The sequence below is a fragment of the Thamnophis elegans genome, chromosome 5 (assembly GCF_009769535.1).
Source record: "Thamnophis elegans isolate rThaEle1 chromosome 5, rThaEle1.pri, whole genome shotgun sequence".
NCBI classification, from domain to species: Eukaryota; Metazoa; Chordata; class Lepidosauria; order Squamata; family Colubridae; genus Thamnophis; species Thamnophis elegans.
In genome coordinates, this window is record NC_045545.1 from 65,809,279 (window position 1) to 65,829,156 (window position 19,878).

Below are 19,878 nucleotides of genomic sequence, written 5' to 3' on the forward strand. Positions count from 1 at the left end.
TAGGCTTACAACAAACAAGGTCCCCCTCTGCCTTCTCTCACGTGTACCCATATGCCTACATCTTTGTCCCATGTGTTTGATACAGCACCTGTCATGGCAGAATGTAGTCTGGATTGTCAGTTGGGAATCTAAACTACATTCCCTTGCACCTATTTGCATCACTACTCACTCCACTGACTTCCAAATGGAGTTCATAGCATGCCCTTTCTGCCAGCGCAAGCATCCCAGCAGAAGGGGCATGCTGAGACCCCATTGGGCAAGGAGAAGAGGCTTTTCTGCTGCAGCACCCACCCTCTGGAACATCATATCCCTCCTTATGTGACATCTGACCCCACCCTTTTGGTCTTCTTTAAGGGCTTATATTTTATAATATTGTTTTATAAGACTGTAAGTCACTCAAAGTTGCATGACAGTGAGATGCCTGGAAAACAATGTAATAAATTGTATTGCTTGCAGTCCCCCTCTATAGCAGGGTGGTCCAGGGGCTGGATGCGTCACATGCCTATGCCTGGTTTAGCGAAGGGGGAAAAAGTCCTGATGCGTCACGTGATGACATGAGTTTGACACCCCTGCTCTATAGCTATGCTTCTATGGATACAGGTGTATATTTCTACTTCTTTAGTTCATCTTTATGAGATAATCTTAAAACTTCTTAAACATTTGTGTGTAGATTGTCACTAGATACTGTTATATTCTGTGTAGCATTATAATGCTTTAGTTGTCCTTAAATACTTGAAATGATATTTTAAATGACCATTTTCCTTATATTTAACAAGCTCATGGCATTTTTCCATCCATCCAAAGTGGCTATCACTCTCAAACTTGAGCCTTTCCAAAATATTGTCAAATGAAACTTTAGCGAATGCACTTTTCTTTTCCCACAATTTGTCTCATCCTTCTTAGATGATTCACTTTGTCCAAATATTAAGAGGCAAGATAAGGAAATATAGGCAGGACATGAACTGGTTAGTTTCAGAGATGAAGAAAGATCACTACCTGCCAAGACATGTGGATGAGGAAGTGAATAATACAAAAAGAAAAAGGGAAATAAGATTTTTTTTTATTTAGGACTCAATATTTTTCTTCCATTGCACTAAATTAGAAGGGTGTGTGTGACTATACATTGGAGAATTATAAGGGATCAAAGCTAAATTAAGGGATTAAGGGATCAAACTAGAAACCTGGCAACTAGTTCCTGCTAAAGCCAGTTGGGTGACTTCGACCAGTCACTCTCTCTCAGCTCTAGGAGGCAGGCAATGGCAAACCACTTTTTAAATCTTGCCAAGAAAACTGCATGGTCACCAAGTCTCAACACTGACTCCAAGGAACGCACTCATGTCTGAGGAGGGGAAGGGTCCGAGACCTTTTTTGCATGGAGAGGAAACCAGAGAATGGAAGCTCAGGAGAGTTGGGAAGTCAGATTAGAACATGGGACCACATTGTTGCAGAAAATGACAGGCTTTAGACTTCTCAGGATACAGGAAAAGTTTATTTGGCAGCCAGGTTCAGAAAGCTAGCCCATGGCTTAGCATTGCAAGTTCTGAACAACCTTTATTATCGAAGCACACATTCTTATACATTCTCAAAAGCATTGCAACACGGAAATACTTAAAACATTTCTTAGTGGTTACCTTGAGGAGAAAGCCTTATAAGGAGATGGGGTCTTACTTCTTTTGTTTATGGAGTGTCATTAACGAACTTTAATTGAACCTAGGACTTTTGACATAGGCTTTCGACATAGGCACATCTTATGGTCAGGCACTGGCTTCCTGTTTCTTTTGCAACTGTCTATGTGACTTTAATATAGAAGTAAAGGGGCTCTAACAGGCTGTCCAGCCTGACCCAGTAGGTTTCACACTTAATGTCCAAATCTCACTTTACGTCTGCTTTATCATAGCAGGTGCTGTAGCTAGACATCAAATTTGTAATTACTTCAAAGTCTCTCTTTAAAAAAAAAATTACTGCCTTTTTATTTGAAAACACGGAACAGACGACAAGCAGGCCGATTCAGACCTCAGAGTCTGGGTAGACATGTCCCCTTTGTCCCGATCAGCCTGGATCGAAAGGCGATATAGCTATCAGCTCATTTCTCCGAAAGGGGCGGGGGAATCAAAAATGATGGATGGGTCCATTGGCGCGTCGTGCTCTCAAAGGCGGCTCTTATTCCCACGCCTTTCCAGCTCTTGTTAACGTGGCCGGGTGAATCTGCAGCGGGACCGAGGGACGCGCGAAAAGGTCCCCATTCCTGACAGCCCCTCCCGATCGGGAGAAGCCAGCAGCAGTCACGTGGCTCCTTCCCTCCCTCCCTCCGCCGACTCGCCCGTGTTAACGTGAGGTGGCAACGGGGCGGGCCCGGAGTCCGCGTAAGCGAAGGATCGCATCTGCTCGCCCTTCTCATCAGTGCGGCAGAGCCATGTCGAACGGCAGCCGGGAAGGCGCCCTTAAACGGGCCTGGCCCACCAGCTCGGCCAATGACTTCCAGACGCCTCAAAAGCGCGGCGTTGCCGCTGCGGCATCGGCGGATTCCATTAGCCTCCATCCTCGATCCTGGGACACGGAGCAGCTGTGCGCCTTCCTTCAGGAGCAGGGCTTGGAAGCTGAGGAGCTGCAGCGCTTTCGAGGTGCGCGGGAAAGCCGGCAAGTGGAACAAGGGGGCGGGAAAAGTTCATTGATGAGCCGCCACCTGGTGGGCGGTTGCCGGGCATTTGCCGAAAGAGACTAGAATAGGAAAGTCCCCCCCCCCCAAAAAAAAAACCACTTTCGTTTGGGACAGAGCGCTCCAAAAGGGATTCCCCGTCATTGCCAGGGAATAAGGAGCAGATTTATTTTCACGCTGGGTGCTCTAGAGCAGCCGATCACTGGTGGTCCAAAATGTTGGTAGTCCACAGAAAAATTATTTGCATTTTGTATATTGCACTAAATCAGGGGTCCTCAAACTAAAGCCCCTGGGCTGGATATGAGCAATGAATATGTGTATTACAAAGAGTGGGGAGCCCTTCAGGGTCTTTTTGTGTGGGCCGCAGGGGAGCAGAAATTCTGATTTGGGGTCTGCTTCAGCCAGCCTCCTGGTGTGGGGCTTTGGGCGAAGAGCTCTTCATTCCAGTGGGATTGCATCATGGTCTGGAACTGGCAGACCATCTCAGCCTGCTGAGCCTCCAGGCGCTGGTACCTGGCCTTGCACTCCCTCAGGTCTTCCCTCTGTTTGGAAAGCCTATGCTCGTAGTCCTCAGTGAGATACTTCTACTGAGCCTCCTTCTCCGTTAGATCCAATTTGAACTGAGCCAACTATTTTGCCAACTCTTTCTCCTGGTGGCCTCTTAGTTCCAACAACTGTTTCCTATTGGGGCCCTAAGGAGCCCAGATGGGCAGGCAAGGAGTGGCTGGGAGGGGAGGCTGGCGAAGCCCCCCTCGATGTGAGTGACATCAAATTGGCTACGTCCACTCCGTCAAATGACCACCTAGTCACACCCACCCATCCAGTCATTAGGCAGGTCATATTAGTGGTCCATGGGATTTAAAATTACGAATTATTGGTCCCTGAGCTCCAAAAGGTTGGGGACCCCTGCTCTAGAGAAAGGCCAGTGGCGAAAAAATATCTCAGAATCAAAGGGAGTTTCCCTGACAGGCTCTTATATCTATACACTGGCCGTATCCTTTTCCTGCTGTGTTTGGCTTCATCTGGTCTTCAGCCATGAATGAGACAGCTTGAATCATTACCCTTAGTTGTACAGCCATTAAAGGGATGTTTTCTCCCTTATCCCAATAACATTTAAAGGCAGCCTCAGTATATTTAAACTCTGCTAGGATTTCCCAAAGATGCTTTTTAGCTCTTCAGAGCTTAAGAAGTTTCTTGGATGAGAAGCAAAACGTCTTCAAAGAAAAACCAGAGAGTCCAGTTGCCTCTTGAAAAGGCACCTTTGGACAACCATGTCCTGGATGATTGAGAATCTCCATAGACATCTGCTAGGATTTGTCTCCCACTTACTCCTACAGTGGTGGTAGGAAAGGGATTGAGAATGGAAGAACAAATTCCATAGCAATATAGCTGTCTGCCTTCTCCAGTATATTTGGGTAGCAATAATATGATAAAAATAATGTAATAAAAATAAAATAATAAGGCCTCTTGAGAGATGCCTCACAGCTGGGTCCATGTAATCATTAATCATGGAAACAGCTGGTGCTGCTGGCCTTGAAGGAAGTAATGATATATATCATCTCAAGAGGCCAGGAAGGGTCATCTGATATTGTAGTGTGATCTTGCAAGCCTCCCCCTCCCTTGCTTCCTGTTAGTTTTCCAGATAGATGTAACTGCAGTAGATAAGGCACATATCCTTGTTCAACAGCCAGAAAATAACTAGGGACTCACAGAAATCACTTCCAGGCAAACTCTGAGGCACAACATGTTCTTTGGAATACACAGACACACGGTTAAAGTAAAGGAAAACTTACTGGCTGTAATGTATAACATTCTCCTCTTCACACACACACACACCAACATCCTTTTAAACAAGGCTGCCAAGTCTGAATCCAAAGAAGACTTTAGGAATAGGCTTGGATCTCTTTTTATTCCCCAGAGTCCTTGCTTTGTTGGTCAGCTGGGATTGTATCTTTTTTCATGGCCCAGGGCCAACTTTCTGTGACTTGTTCAGGTGACATCTTTCCTTTGTTTTCTTAATGACTTCATTTCTTATCTACTTACTTGAAGGAATATTTTAGATAAGATTCCTGGCTTTTGTCTTCTCTGCTTTTGCACCTATTTTATGATTAGTTATGGCAGATTCATTCTAATCTCACAGGTGCAGTGTCAGTATGCTGAGGATGCCTAATTATACATCTCTATTCCTTGCTATGTAAGTGATACTATCCTGCTTTTGGACCAGTACCTGCTAGCTGCTAGGGCTTGGATGGGAAAGAGCCAGTTTCAACTCAGCCCTAGCAAGTGGCTCTGGATACTGAGTCCAGGGATACTGCATTTTTCGGAGTATAAGACACACCTTCCCCCCCCCCCCCCAAGAGGGTGAAATTTTTGGTGTGTCTTGTACACTGAATGTAGCCCTGCCCATCCTCACCAGAGGCCAAAAACATGAGGCATGGAGGCAGCGATGGTCTGTGGCAATCCCTGCTGAAGATGACCTGGCTGGTCAGAGTTTGCAGCAGCAATCACATTCAGAAAGCACAGTGACTGATTCAGCAGGATTCAAAATAGTAATATACAATACATTACCAAAAACAAGTTTTCCATGGTATCAGTAAATACAAGCAAAACACAAGTGGTTTCACTTTCAGTTCTCCGCTAAGCCAGACTCCTTCCTGTCTCCTTGTTGCTCACACAGCAAATTTCAGAGTCCAAATAGCCCTCATTTGCCAACTTAGTTGCTATGCCTATTCATTGGCTGACCTTGTTGCCATGTGTCAGCTGAATACCATGGATGCTGGCAGGTAGAGGGAGAATTTTTCTTCTTATTTTCCTTCCCAAAAACTAAAGTGTGTCTTATTCTTGGAAAAATACTGTATGTCATTTTGATTCTTGCCAGGCCGGTATTCCACCAGACACAGCTGGCACACAGTTTGGGGCTATTCATGGACTTGAAAATTCTGTTTGTGGGACAAGTGATAGTCATGCCTTTAAACAGATCCATCTCATCCATCAATTGCAGTCATTCCTGGACTGGGATATTTTGTTCACAGTCACTTAAACCCCGGTCATTTCCCAGATGAATTATTGCAATGGCTCTCCATGGGACTGCCCTTGAAGTTCATCTGGAAACTACAAGTGGTCCAGAATGTGGTGGTATTTGCAGTTCTAGATGCCTCACATTTTGCTCATATTTCATCATTATTGCATGAGGTGCAATGGCTCCAGTTGCTTTCCAGAGAACGGTTATCACTTTTAAAGCTCTAAATGGCATAGGCTTAGCCTACTTATGGATCCACTCTCTTGAGGGTATCTGCCCATACTTCTAGGCAAAATAGAGTGGGTACACACTAGGTCCCTTCTCTTAAACATTGTCATCTAGGGACCTAAGCAGCACACCTTTTAGAATGAATTAAAATGGTGTGCTGTTGGTTTAATCCAAGATGTGTAGCAATCAGATTGTATCCCAATATTTTATCTTAAACCACCATTAACTCTATGCAAAACATAGGTTCTATCATGATAAAAAGGCCATTTTCCCCCAATGAGAACATTTATATCTTTACAAATATTTTATTATACTGATTATTTAAAATGAATTTTATAAAATTAGTGTTTCAGTTACTCACCTATTGGATGATGTCCTGACTTTTGGATTATACCGCCCTTGGGGAAGTAGCAGCAATATCAGGCCTGCTTTTGTTATGATTACATCAGTGCAGCAATTTCTGGCTGAGGCTATAAATCATTGATGAAGAAATGCCTCTAGACTGCTTCTAGTCCTGCCTGTGGAACTCAACCCCACTTCCAGAAGCCAATCTTTTCATTTGCCTCCTCCTCACGTTGCTACAGCCAATTCTTAATTGATCATTGCTAATGTCTAAATAATATTTCAATTGAAATCACCTGGCAATGATCTTGCTTGCTCTATCTTCCTGTGAATTGTCTTGCTTAGGTTACAGTATAAAGAGCTTTTAGGTAAGTGGATTAGGAGGTTAGAACTCAGGTTGAACTCTGTTTAGTATGAGGTTCTTCACTGGGTGAGTTTGGGCTATTATTGATTTTTTGTAGCCTAATCTTACAAGACACAGATGATACAGTAAGTTTAAAACTAATGTCCAGCTTAGTTTACACAACTTATTACTCTCTTAGAAATGTGACTGTAGAAATGAATTGTTAGAAAACATAATTCAAAATTATCTGCAGAGTCCTCGGTGCTCTCTGGGCTCTCTGTTTTCTTGCAGACATTTCATTATCCAAATTAGATAACATCACCAGAGCTAGTAAGAAGGACGGTTTGCTGCCAATTTATATTCTAATCTAGTGGCTTGCTCTTTTTAGTAAAACTGATGTTTTCCTGGAATGATAATTATATTAATTTCTGACTAATCTGTAGGATTTTAAGTATAATTTTTAGGAGTTTGGTTATAAAAATAATTACACTGGGTGATTCAGTAGAGATTTTGCAGATGGTGGCTTGCCTGGGTTTGGAAACTAACCAGGGTCAGGTGTGGGATGGGAGACCTAAATTGTGTTGGAATTTTATTCCTTAACAAGTTTATCATGAATTGGGATCAAAGAAACAACAGGCATGAGATTAAGTACTTTATTTTTCAAGAATGACGAGAGTAGTCCATTAAGTGGGGACTGCACAGCCCCCTCCTCTTCCATTTAGCACACATTATATGCCTTACAATCAGCCCTCTTATAGAATATGACTCCCTTACTCAGTCACCTCTTTCTTGTATCAGCCTATTTTTGTATAAGGGACTCTATTCCTTTCTTCCTTGCTAGGGCCTCTAATTTTTCTGAGAATACTTTTATCTAAAGTGAAGCTATCCTTGGAATGTATGCCTTATCTCATTTCCTTGGGCAAGCTATCTTCAAGGCTTGCGAAAAGTAAGAAGCCAACAGTATCTTCAAAAACAAAGTGGGACCTGGTTTCAGAATCTTAATAAAAGTGTAATTGTCAGCTTCCTTGTGCTTCGCTACTATATTGTAACAGACTGCCATGAAGTACTGGGAGTGGGGAAGCAAGGGGGAAAACGAAAGTGAATGCTGTATCTCTTGGAGATTCTTCTTCAAGGTCACCTGGCATACCAACTGCATACCAATCTCTGCTTGGATAGGCTTGCTTGAACCTTACTGGTTGATGGGGGTGGGAAATGGGAGATAGTTACAGGAGGGAAAAGTTGGACTTAGAGATTTTGGCACCCGATTCTCAGTTCTGGCTATGAACTACTGCAATGCACTTCAAATAACACTATACCTTTCTCAACAAATGGAGCCAAGGATCATTTGTATTAGAGGTATATGTTTGTGGCAGGTCTAATCATGTCTAATAAAATATCTCAATACTACGTAAAAAAAACCCTGCCAGGTCAACATTTCATAAGAAGGAAATGGAAAACTTACTTCTCTATCGTCAAAAAATCTCCCTGGATTTATCCATGAAATTGGCAAAAAACAAAATCATTGCAAAAAAAAAAAAAAATGAAAAGAAGGACTAGGGGTGATAGCAGTGTTCCAATATTTCAGGGATTGCCACAAAGAAGAGGGAGTCAAACTATTCTCCAAAGCACCTGAGGGTAGAACAAGAAGCAATGGGTGGAAACTAAAGAAGAAGAGAAGCCACTTAGAACTAAGGAGAAATTTCTTGACAGAACAATTAATCAGTAAAACAGATTTCCCCCAGAAGTTGTGAATGCTGGAAGTCTTTTAGAAGATGTTGGATAAACATTTGTCTGAAGTGGTGAAGGGTTTCTTGCCTAGGCAGGGGGTTGGACCCCAAGACCTCCAAGGTCCCTTCCAACTCTGCTATTCTATTCTATTCTAAGAGTAGAAATATGTTACAATCAAACTACATGGGATAGAAAAGAATATATTGTTATATGATCACTTGGATTCCCTGTTTCATAGTAAGCATGATCTGCTCTGATACTAAAATCTGAGATTGGATTCCCCTGTAGTAATGTTAGAGGGTGTGTCCAATAAGCTTGGTGATTGAGTTGAATCTAGAAGGCTGTGGTAGTCTTCTAGACATTTTTGACAGTCTGGCATAGAATTGCTAGCTCAGCTCAGTAAATTGTTCTTATCTCATAAGTAAGCAAGATCAAACTACCATGCAATTAGCAAATCTTCAGAGCACTGGCAAGACTCACAGTCTTTACTATGTAACTTCCTTTCGTATCCACGGAAGTTTTGAAATGTATATTGGAGGTCCTCTGGTTATGCTAATTTATTTGTGGATAAATGTAATATTCAGGTTTTTCTATATTTAAGGAACAAGAAGAATCACTATTACAGTAATATGAAAGATTAACTCACAGGATATGTATGCCTTTAATTTTAATTATTAAATGTTTATATTGCCTGACTCTCAATAAACTGCTAATATGGATTAGTAGCCTCTTCATACACTATATTGTCACAGCTTCTCTGAAGATTTGTAATTGCATGAATCAAAGCAATACTGTATTTCAGGTTTATTAATTATATATTATTCATTGATTGTAGTCCTGTAGATTAATTGTAACCTGCCAAATAATTTCAAAGTGACAATTTCAGAAGAAATGTTAAAATTTATGTATTTAACTCCCTAGAACATAAAATAACTGGTAAAACTGTACCAACTCTCACTGAATCTCATCTTGAAAAAATGGGAATTTGGTAAGCAACTTTTTTATCTATTCAAATTGAAGAAATTATATGAATGTTATATATTTTGTATCTGCATAGCTCTTTAGTTGTTATTGGTTGCCTAAATACGATAATATACTTAAGTGGCTTTCATTTTCAGATGCTGTTTCTTAGGAAGATTTTTAAATATTGCTTTAGTGCACACACACACACACATAAAATGGAAGCTATAAAAAAGCAAAAATACAAGAAAAAATAAACATAATACATACCAAACATTTAACAGCCTCTATTTTTAAATTTTGCTTATACCCTGCCGCTCCAAAATATTAATTTGTTTTCCCATTGAGCTAATTCACAAATTATTTATTCAAAATGAGAAATTTGGAGTACCACTGTATACACTGTGACACGCTTCTCTGGTACATGCCTTATATTTCATGGGTAGTACAAACTCAGACAGTACACTCACATCTGTCTTTTGAACAAAAATGTTTTTATTATAACAAAGATATACAATAAGTAACTTTTGTTGATGAATAATAAAATAAAGTTTATCCCTGATGATATAGCATAGTGTGACCTTTTATTGCTAGTAATATCTTATTTTTAAATAAGACTTTATATTTTATCTTATTTTGCTTTGTCCTTTTAATGCTATTTATATTCTTACTGTGTTTCGCTCTATATTTTCTAATTTTACATCCCGTTTCTGTTCCCTGCACTCTGTTGTTTGTTGTTCTTGACCCTGTAACCTTATTTCAAAAAGGATACTTATTTCTGTACCCTGTTTGATAAGAACTGTTACCCAATTCAAGTTGTGTAGGTCTTTTCAGCCCCTCTGGGTCTTTTAGAGACATGCTCTGAAGGACTTGCCTGATTCCTTTGGAGAGCCAGAAACAAGTCACACTAAGAAGCTTTTGATTTCTGCCAAAGGTCTCTTGCATTGGTCATTGTGGTTTAGGGGTGGGTGCCATACATCTTTGAATCAACCATAAAGCATCCCAACAATGGATACTGCTTTGCTTGCAGAATGTAAATGAGGATATACTGTATTTTTCGAAGTATAAGACGCTCCTTTTTCCCTCAAAAAAGAGGCTGAAAATCTGGGTGTGTCTTATACACTGAATACAGCATTTTTTGCCTCCCCAAACCCCGACTCCCTTCACCAAAATGGCTGTGCATAGCTTTTAGGAGGCTTTCAGAGTGCTCCTGGGGGCTGGAGAGGCAGAACTGAGCAAAAAATGGGCCGTTTTTTTGCTCAATTTCCCCCCCCCCCAGCCCCCAGGAGCATTCTATAAGCTTCCTAAGGGCTATCCATGCCCTTTTTTTGACAAAAAAGAGCCCATTTTTGCAAAAACGGTTTTTTTTTTGCTTGTTTCTGCCCCCCCCCCAGGAGCATTCTACAAGCCTTCTAAAGGCTATTCATGCCCTTTTTTGAAAATAAAAATGGTCCCGTTTTCGTGAAAAATGGGCCGTTTTTGGGAGATTTGCAGAGTGCAAAAACTTTTTTTTTTAATTTGCCTCTTCAAAACCTTGGTGCGTCTTATACTTATGGTAGTATGCATACCGTTTTATAGCTACACTATGCAAAACATTGTTCAGGATAAAAAGAGAAAATGAAATATGTATATGTTCTTATTAATAAAATTAATGTGTAAATGTAAATTTAACATTTCTTTTAGAATAGGAATAAATGTATTTTTTCTTCATGACATTATCCTTTAAAAATGAGTGATTTATAACCATCGCTTTCTGCCAGAAGATATTTTGCTAAAAACTTCTGTAAAAATTCATATCTTAGTAGCAGTTAATTTAGCTTCCATATTAACTTCATTACTAAATAAAATATTGAATGATTGTTTAAGTCATATTATATGCTTCATTTTCAGTGCTGTAGGAGTGAAAGAGAAACTGCTAATTTGTCTGCGCAAACTGGCACAAAGTCAGAGTTACACTGAAATAGCAAAGGTGAACATACACTTTCTTATTTATCATGTATGTTGAAAAAGGAATGTACCAAACAAAATTAGTCTTCCTGTAATGCTATATCAGTGATGGCGAACCTTTTTTAGCTCGCGTGTCAAAAGTGGGGGGAGTGCAGGTGGGTCGTGTGCGGGCGTGCCACACCTATAATGCTATGTGCGCAACCCAGCAAAAACAGTCTCCCCCACCCCTGGAGGCCTTCCGGGGGCTTCAGGAGCTTCCCTGAAGCCTCCGGAGTGCGAAAAACCGAGCCTACGGGCAAACTGGAAGTTCAGGAGCAAACTTCTAGTTTGCTTGCAGGACCGTTTTTCATCCTCCAGAGCCTTCAGGGAAGCCTCCTGAAGGCTCTTGATGCCTCCAGAGGGCGAAAAACAGCCTCAAAAGTCAGCTGGCCAGCGCAACGCCTCGCGTGCCCTAGCAAATGGCTCCATTTGCCACCTGTGGCACGTGTGCCATAGGTTCGCTATCAGTGTGCTATATTATTTTAATACTTAATTCAGTTTATTTAACATTGGGAAACAAGCTACAATTCAGTCCAAATTTCTAATTTTCTAAATAGACCTGGAATAGGCTCTCCTGGCCATAAAATGCTTGATAGAATATAACAGAAGTCTTTAGACATTGTATAAATGGTAGAGAATAGACATGCTTCCATTTTCATATGTTTGTTTAGATGTTGTTTTACAATTGTTAAACCACCTGGTCTGCTTCCTGTCCTCCATTAGTTTCCAAATCTTTTTTATAAAATTCAAAAGAACATTAGTGTCTATAAAATTCAACGAACTTTAAAACAAAATTAATAAATGAAGTAACAGTTTTTTAAAAGGAAGTCACAATAACAGAAGACCATATCTATGAACCACAGGACTGTGATGGTTAGGACTCTGGGTTGACGATTAGTCTGAGACCCGAGTGCTGTTGTCTCATTTCACCTCCAGCCAACGTAATAGTTTGAGGTACTGCTTCGGTGGGCACATTAATGGGGACATGAAAGGCCCCCAACTGGGCATCCCCCGGGCTACAGTGATTTTACCAGCTAATCCTTTTAACCTGGAAGCATCTTAGGTATTTTTGACATGAATGGGATTGGATCGTATGAACCAATGTTGTATTTTGAATTACACATCTCCAATATTTAACTGAATCCCTATTACAGTCTTTCTGAACGGATATATGCATGTCCAGCACAAAAAACATATACTTTTTAAAAATGTAACTATAATCTTAAAATGATAAAAATAATAGCCAATAGATGCTGATCTTGTCTTTCACTGATGTTCATCAACTCGGTATGCTAATTTCTTTTATGCCTCTGTGTGCACTTGAACATTTAATTAGTGTATTCTAATAACTGGCATAACAAGTAGTTATTTAATTAATTTGATATATTTGCTTGGAAAACATATAGCCGCCTACTTTATACATGATGATCCTACAAATGGGTCATCAAGAAAGAGGAAAGGAAGATGACCAGCAGTAAGAGTTTACCATTGGAAGACTTAAAGGACTAACCTGAAGACAGAGTGCCTTGGAAAAAATATATGGTCACTAAAAGTCAGCATTTACCTGATAGCACATAATAAATCAGTTGTTATAATAAACAAAGCAAAAATCCTATATAACCAGAACAAAATTAAGCAGAAAATCAGGTATTTAATCATATATGTAACTTTGAAAACAGGGAAGATTATTGCAGGAAAATAAGCACTTATTACCTGCAGATCTCAAGCTGGAGTTACGTTAAAGTATCAATTTCTCCTGATAATTGAGATCTGGTTTAAGCTTTTCCAGCAGCATCTAAATATGTCTTGTGACCTCTAATGCAAGAAAGGGAGGCAACAGACTTTTTTGAGTAAAACCAGAAACAAGTTCTTGGTAGATAAGAATGGGGACAAACATTAACTTTCTAAGAATGACCATATTATTTTGAGAATTACTTAAATTCTGTGAAGAAATGGAGGTTTAGATGATAAAACTAGAAATCTGGAAAGTTAAAATTCCCTGCTTTAAAAAAAACAAAAAACAAGGGCCATACATTCCATAAGAATTTTGCTAATATTTTTGGAACAGATAACGTTTTTAAAAAAATCCTGCTTTCTCTGCAGGCTTTATTTCCTGCCCCAAATCTGCTGAAGATGATAAGAGAGTAGCCATCTACAGTAGTTCTGGAAATGGCAGAAGAAAGATAACGGAGTGTTTAAATCATTAGCCTAGGGTTTTCAACTTTTGTTTTATATGGGTGGTTAATTTGTCCCAGTTGATTTTCATTTGGGCTATTCGTTATTTGTGAGTCAGGCCTTTAATTACCCTGTGTTTATCTTAATTTTTTAGAATTAGAAAAAGGCAATGTTTATTCTTGTTTGAAATATTCATTATAGATTAACTGATATTTTAAAATTTTGTTTTGTTTTTTCCAGGTTTTTAATGATCCAATCCATGGTCATATTGAAATGCATCCTCTTCTTGTTCGCATCATTGACACACCTCAATTTCAGCGTCTACGATATATTAAACAATTGGGTGGCACTTACTATGTTTTCCCAGGAGGATCACACAATCGCTTTGAACATTCTCTTGGGTAAAGGAATACTATACACAGAAACTGCTTTTGTATAAATAAAATGATTCTACTGAATTTTTTAAAACAGCCAGTTCCTGCTATATGTTTTTCATTGAGGGAGATTTGTATATTTAAATTTTGCTTTATGTAAGTGTATTTTTAGATACCCTTAAAATTTATAATACATAGTATTTTTTCTTAAACTTTGGGAATCACCACTACTAATTGTAGATGAAAAGAAAGACTACTTGGTTTATGTAGACATTATCTTGAATATAGTGCATTTTATTATGTCGAATACCATTGGGCTTTGTGTAGTCTCTATAATGTAGGGTTTCCATGCTCCATGCAAAGAATAAACAGGAGAGAATGCAAAACTTTTCTTAATTTCTGCTTAAGTTAAAAAAAACTTGCGTCTACATAGTAGTGTATATAAAATACAGGCAAGACTATGCAGATATTGTTTTCTTCCTTTAAAAATGAAAAAAAATCTTCCTTGTTTCACATTAAAGTTCACATTTCACTTTGTTCGAAACAAAGATCAGTAACATGAAACATTCTCTACTATATAATATTGAAATTCAGAATTTAAATAAGCCTTATAGCCCAGTTCATAATTGCATTGCATTAACAACTTAACTCCCATTTTATTTATAAATCAAGACATAGAAAAGTTAATTTCTTCTCTTTTTTGGAAAAGCGTTAGTCATCTCGCAGGCCGTTTGGTGCAGGCGTTGCAAGAACGACAACCTGAACTGAATATTGATCAGAGGGATATTCTCTGTGTTCAAATTGCTGGACTTTGTCATGACTTGGGTAAGCTAGTTCTTTGTTAATACGTAATATGCATATAAAAATATTATACCATTCCAAACTATTTCTTGTGATAGTTTTGTTGTAGAAATGATGGGACCCAAGCCAGCATTTCAGAGAAGGAAAGGTTTATTTGCGCAGGTTCATAGCAAAGAGTAAATGGCCTGAACCCCAAGTGGGATTCAGGGACTTCCTTATATAGTGGTGATGACGCATCCTCCCCATCTCGCCATCAACCATCTGTTGGTTTTGGAAACACCTCTCAGGAGTTGTCCTTGGGTTACAGAGATATAGTGTCTATAGAATGTCATAATACATGGGTCAGCCAATGGACAGTACATCTGGTCTTTTGAGGAACTAACAATATATGTCTAATACACAAATCAACAGATAAGCAGGGGCGGATGGGCTAAAATAGATTCCTTGCCTCAGCATATTTTGGATGCAGACATCCTTTCTGCTGATACTATAACTCATGTCTAACCACGCTATATCTTAAGAGCAAGCTAAGCAGTTTATATGTAGAGAAGTTCAAACTTAATATCATGGAGCCTTAGTTTGGTTCAGGCTTGAGGCCTACCTTTTGGTTTGGCCTGCCACCTTAGTTTTAACAACTGTATTAACTTCTGCATTAACTTGATCAAATGTATGTAGCCTTGAGAAAGAAAAATGCAGATTTCATGTTTCTGGAAAAGGAGTAGGGTAGAATTGTAAAATATTGCATTCAACATAAGACAGGTGAGCCAATTTCTATACAAAAGAATAAATCAATACTAATTTGATGTAAACTGTGTCAGTATTTAAAATGTAGTTGCTGAGCTTTAAGGTTATAGATAGGGTTTACAAAAGTCAATTTAATTATGAAATGCCTCAACTAGAATTCATTATTTTGACTCTTATCTGTTGTAGAGATATGGTAATTCAGTGTTTGTCAACCAATGGAATGTGATTTGGGAGCACAAGAAGTAATCTAGGCGGGGTGACAGTCCACTCCAAATCCTATGAGAGAGATAGAAGGTCACAAGGCCAATCCCGTTGAGTATGCTGAAACAAAGAGAGTTAAACATCTATAGAAGTATATTTCTGCTGTTGCTGATTAGAGCTTTTCAGTCCCAAATAATTTATTTTGTTGTTGTTAGCTTTCTGCCACCTGCTTTCAAGTCCTAGATTACTTTCTGTTCATTTATAACAAAGACCTAAACTGTAGCCAGCCACCAATTTTGTGTCGAATTCTGAGATATTTACAGAAATAACTGTAAATGACTCTAGTGCCACTGTTTGGCTTTGCAGCATGCCAGCTTTTTAATAATACTCATTTAATGTTAATATTTAGAAACATCTAAAAGAAAGGTAAGGCAGGAAGATCTTGCCTTGGGAACTCTGGCAATAGTTTAGCATAATTATTCTATGAAAGGAAAACTAAACATGGTTTTAATATGCAATGCAGTTGTTAGAAAGATAAATCGTGTGTCTTATCAATTAGCACAAATAGTAAGTCCAAAGGTTTTCCTATTTTGAGGAACTGATTACAAACCACATTTTCAATAATGTAACAGGAAATACAAATACAATTTTAAACATACAACCCCCCTCCCCTCCCCCCCCCCCCCCGCGGTGACAGTCATTCACAGCCCAACTTTTTTCTTTCCTTCCTCATTGTTAGGTCTCTAAGCCACATCTTCTCATTACAAAATTCAGGGATCTATTACAATACCCATGTTCACTTTTAACTTTCCCCATTTTAAGTCCCTGCTGTTCTCCTTGTTGCCCACATATACCATAAGTTCCAGCTAAGGTAATGTTCCGTTTCTCCTTTGTCCCTCAGCCAACCCGTCATTCTGTCCATTTCTGCACATTCATAGATCTTTTTAATTATAGCATCTTCCGACGGTATGGTAGTGGATTTCCAAAATTGTGCATAAGTTATTCTTGCGGCCACAATTATATGTAGGCTCAAATGCCATATTGAACTGCTCATGTTTTCTGGTTTAATGCTTAGTAGAAGGTTCTCGGGTCTCCATTCCATGTTTGCCCCGGTAACCTCTTTTAGCCATTTTTTAATCCTTTTCCAGTATTTCGTGGCCTCAGTACAGGACCACCAAATATGGTAGAATGTGCCATCCTTTCTTCCACATTTCCAACACAATGGAGATAACCCAGGGAACATCTTGGCTAACCTTGTTGGGGGGAAGTGCCACCTATAAACCATCTTGTATATGTTTTCTTTGAATGCTGTAGATATTGTAAGTTTAATGGTCTTACTCCATAGATCCCACCATTTGCCCATTTCAATCTCATAGCCAAAGTTTCTCTCCCATGCTATTAGAAGACTTTTATCCATCTCTTCATTAGCATCTTGGCAGGTCAAAAATTGATAAATCTTCGATAACATTTTCTTGTCTCCACCAAACAAAATCTTACCTAGCCCCTGAGGGTTTGGGTAGATCCCAAACCGTACCTTATCACTTTTAAACCTGTTTCTAACCTGTAAATATTCCCACCATTCCAGATTCCTACCCTGCTGCTCTAATTCCATCTTTGTTTTCATGTTGCCATCTTCTGTCATGATGTCTTTATATGTTATGTTTCTTGTCCAATTAAATACACTGGGATGCGTTAAGGCCTCTAATGGTGCCAACCAGCACGGAACCCTAAGATAGTATTTTTTCCTCATCTTTTCCCAGACCCCCATCAAAATCTTCCGAATATAATGTCCCATGAAGTACCTATGGGGGGTGTCTCTTTCTTGCCAGAGGGAGGCATGCCATCCCTGAGGGAGGTCATGTCCCTCTATAGCCAATAGGCGCCTTCTACTCAACATCACCCATGTCATAATTGCTGCATTATAATATGCTTCCCAGTTGGGTACTCCGAAGCCTCCCAGTTCTCTACGTTTTTGCAATATTTGGGCTTTAATTCATGCTTTCTTGCCTTGCCATATAAATCGAGCCACTATTGTCTCCAAAGATTTTTAAAAAAATTTGTCCAATTTAGTTGGTGCCGTTTGAAACAGAAACAAAATTTTTGGTAATACATATGTCTTGACTGTTGCAATCCTGCCCATCAAAGACAGTTGTTTACCACTCCAATTAGTCATATCTTTAGATACCTGCTGTAGCAATTTCATATAGTTATCTACCTTGATAGAGGAACATCTCTCCGTGAGCCAAATTCCCAAGTATTGTATTTTATGGGCCATGTTAATCCCTAACAGGCTTTGTACTTCCCTTTTCTGGTTCAGAGTCATATTCTTAATTAACAGTTTTGTCTTCTCTTTGTTTATACGTAGCCCCGCTATCCTACCGTACTCCTCTATTTTACGTAAAAGTTGTATCCCAGAAGCCATAGGATCCTCCAGGATAAAAACAAGGTCATCGGCGAAAGCCTGGACCTTAACTTCCTGAGCTTTAGCTCGTAACCCTTTAATTTGTGTGTCACTCCTCACTATTCTAAGAAGGGGTTCTAATGTGAGGATAAACAGTAGGGGGGATAACGGGCATTCTTGTCTTGTGCCTTTACCAATCTCAATATCACCCGCCTCTTCTCCATTTACCAATAATGTCGCGGTTTGTCATACATAAATTGCCCGAATTGCATTTAAGAAGTTTTCTCCAAACTTCATATTTTCTAATTGTGACAACATAAAGTTCCAATTTACCCGATCAAAAGCCTTTTGTGCGTCAAGAAACATAAAGGCCACTTGTTTATCCGGCCGAGCTTCATAATATTCTAAGGCATCCAAAATAATTCTAACATTATCTTTCAAATGCCTTGACGGCAGGAAGCCGTTCTGATCAGGGTGTATAAATTTATTAAGGAAGAATTTAAGTCTATCTGCCAGTATAGCTGCAAAGATTTTATAATCCACATTCAAAAGTGAAATGGGCCTATAGTTTTTAATTTGGGTAGGGTCAGCTCCAGCTTTAGGCAAAAGGGTTATATAGGCCTCAGCCCATGATTTCGGTGCGATAGAATCCATCAAGACAGCATTAAATATTACTATCATCTCTTGTCCTAAGATTTCCAAAGAAGATTTATAGATTTCAACTGGCAAACCATCCATGCCAGGAGTTTTGTTGTTTTCCATTTTTTTGACTGCCTTTTCTAATTCATCTATTGTTATCTTTTGGTTCAGTACCCCTTTTGCTTCATTTGAGATCTTGGGTAGATTTGCATTGTCTAAAAATTCCTTAATTTGGTCCTCAGAAATTTCTTCCCTACTATATAGTTGCTGGAAAAAACCTTGGATAATTTCCTGTTTCTCCCCCTTGGTTTCTACTAATTCCCCTTTACTATTCTGCAGTTGAGCTATACTCAACTTGGTTTCTACTAATTCCCCTTTACTATTCTGCAGTTGAGCTCTCTCTTTCTTTTCGAAGTCTATATAAGAGAGCCAACGACCCGGTTTGTTAGCATGCTCAAAAAAGTTTTGCTTAATCCCCCTAAGTTTCCGAGCAACATCCTCCTGGTCTAGAAGAGAGATCCCGTGCTTAATTCTAGCCATTTCTTCTTTTTTCCTATCATCTAGTGGGTTCTGTTGCAAGGCTTTTTCTACCACCTCCAGTTTAGCTGCCCATTTTGCCCTCTCTTTTAATTTTTTCCTGTGTGTGCCTGTTGTATATTTAATAGCTAGGCCTCTCATATAAGCCTTGGCCGTATCCCAAAGTATTTGTGGAGTTACTCCTTTCCTATTTTCTTCAAAAAAAAACCCTCATTTCCCTTTTAAACATTTGCTGAAATTCTTGTTCTTTCACTATCTCTGTATTCATCATCCACTTTCTCTTCCTCCCCTGCCTTACTCCTTTCCACACCAATAAGAGTGGATTATGATCGGCCCAGGTATTAACCTCAATTGCTGCTTCCTTAATCAAGTCCCCAATTTCTGGTGTCAACCAGGCCATGTCGATCCTAGAACAGGATTGATGTCTATGTGAAAAGAAAGTAAATTGTTGTTTCTGTGGGTGGAGTTCACGCCATACATCCTTTAATTCATATTCCTCCCTCATGTCTTCAAAGGTTTTGGGGAGAACTCTCCTCCTTTCTCTTAATTTCCCCCCTTTTTGGATGTTTCCTGGGTTATAATCCATTGTCCTATCTGCCACCACACCCACCACACATATGTGGTCATAGCCTAACTCTGCAATTTTTAGATGCGACTTTCTAAAGAAAGTACTTTGGTTGTCATTCGGTGCGTATATGGCCACCAGCAAAATTTTATATCGACCAAATTTCAATTCAACCATTA

At 39.4% G+C, this 19,878-nt stretch overlaps 1 protein-coding gene across 2 annotated transcripts in view; it reads left to right on the forward strand.

The window, feature by feature from the left end:
- Nucleotides 1-2,205: 2,205 nt before the first annotated feature.
- The window catches only part of LOC116509691 (deoxynucleoside triphosphate triphosphohydrolase SAMHD1-like), a 35,969-nt gene continuing 18,296 nt past the window's right edge, over nt 2,206-19,878 (forward strand). For both annotated transcript variants that reach the window (XM_032218951.1, XM_032218952.1), the window contains exons 1-5: nt 2,206-2,621; nt 9,238-9,304; nt 11,167-11,245; nt 13,678-13,838; nt 14,521-14,636. In XM_032218951.1, coding sequence (XP_032074842.1) covers nt 2,414-2,621; nt 9,238-9,304; nt 11,167-11,245; nt 13,678-13,838; nt 14,521-14,636 — 631 coding nt within the window. In that variant the 5' untranslated portion in view covers nt 2,206-2,413. The remainder of the gene's footprint in view (nt 2,622-9,237; nt 9,305-11,166; nt 11,246-13,677; nt 13,839-14,520; nt 14,637-19,878) is intronic.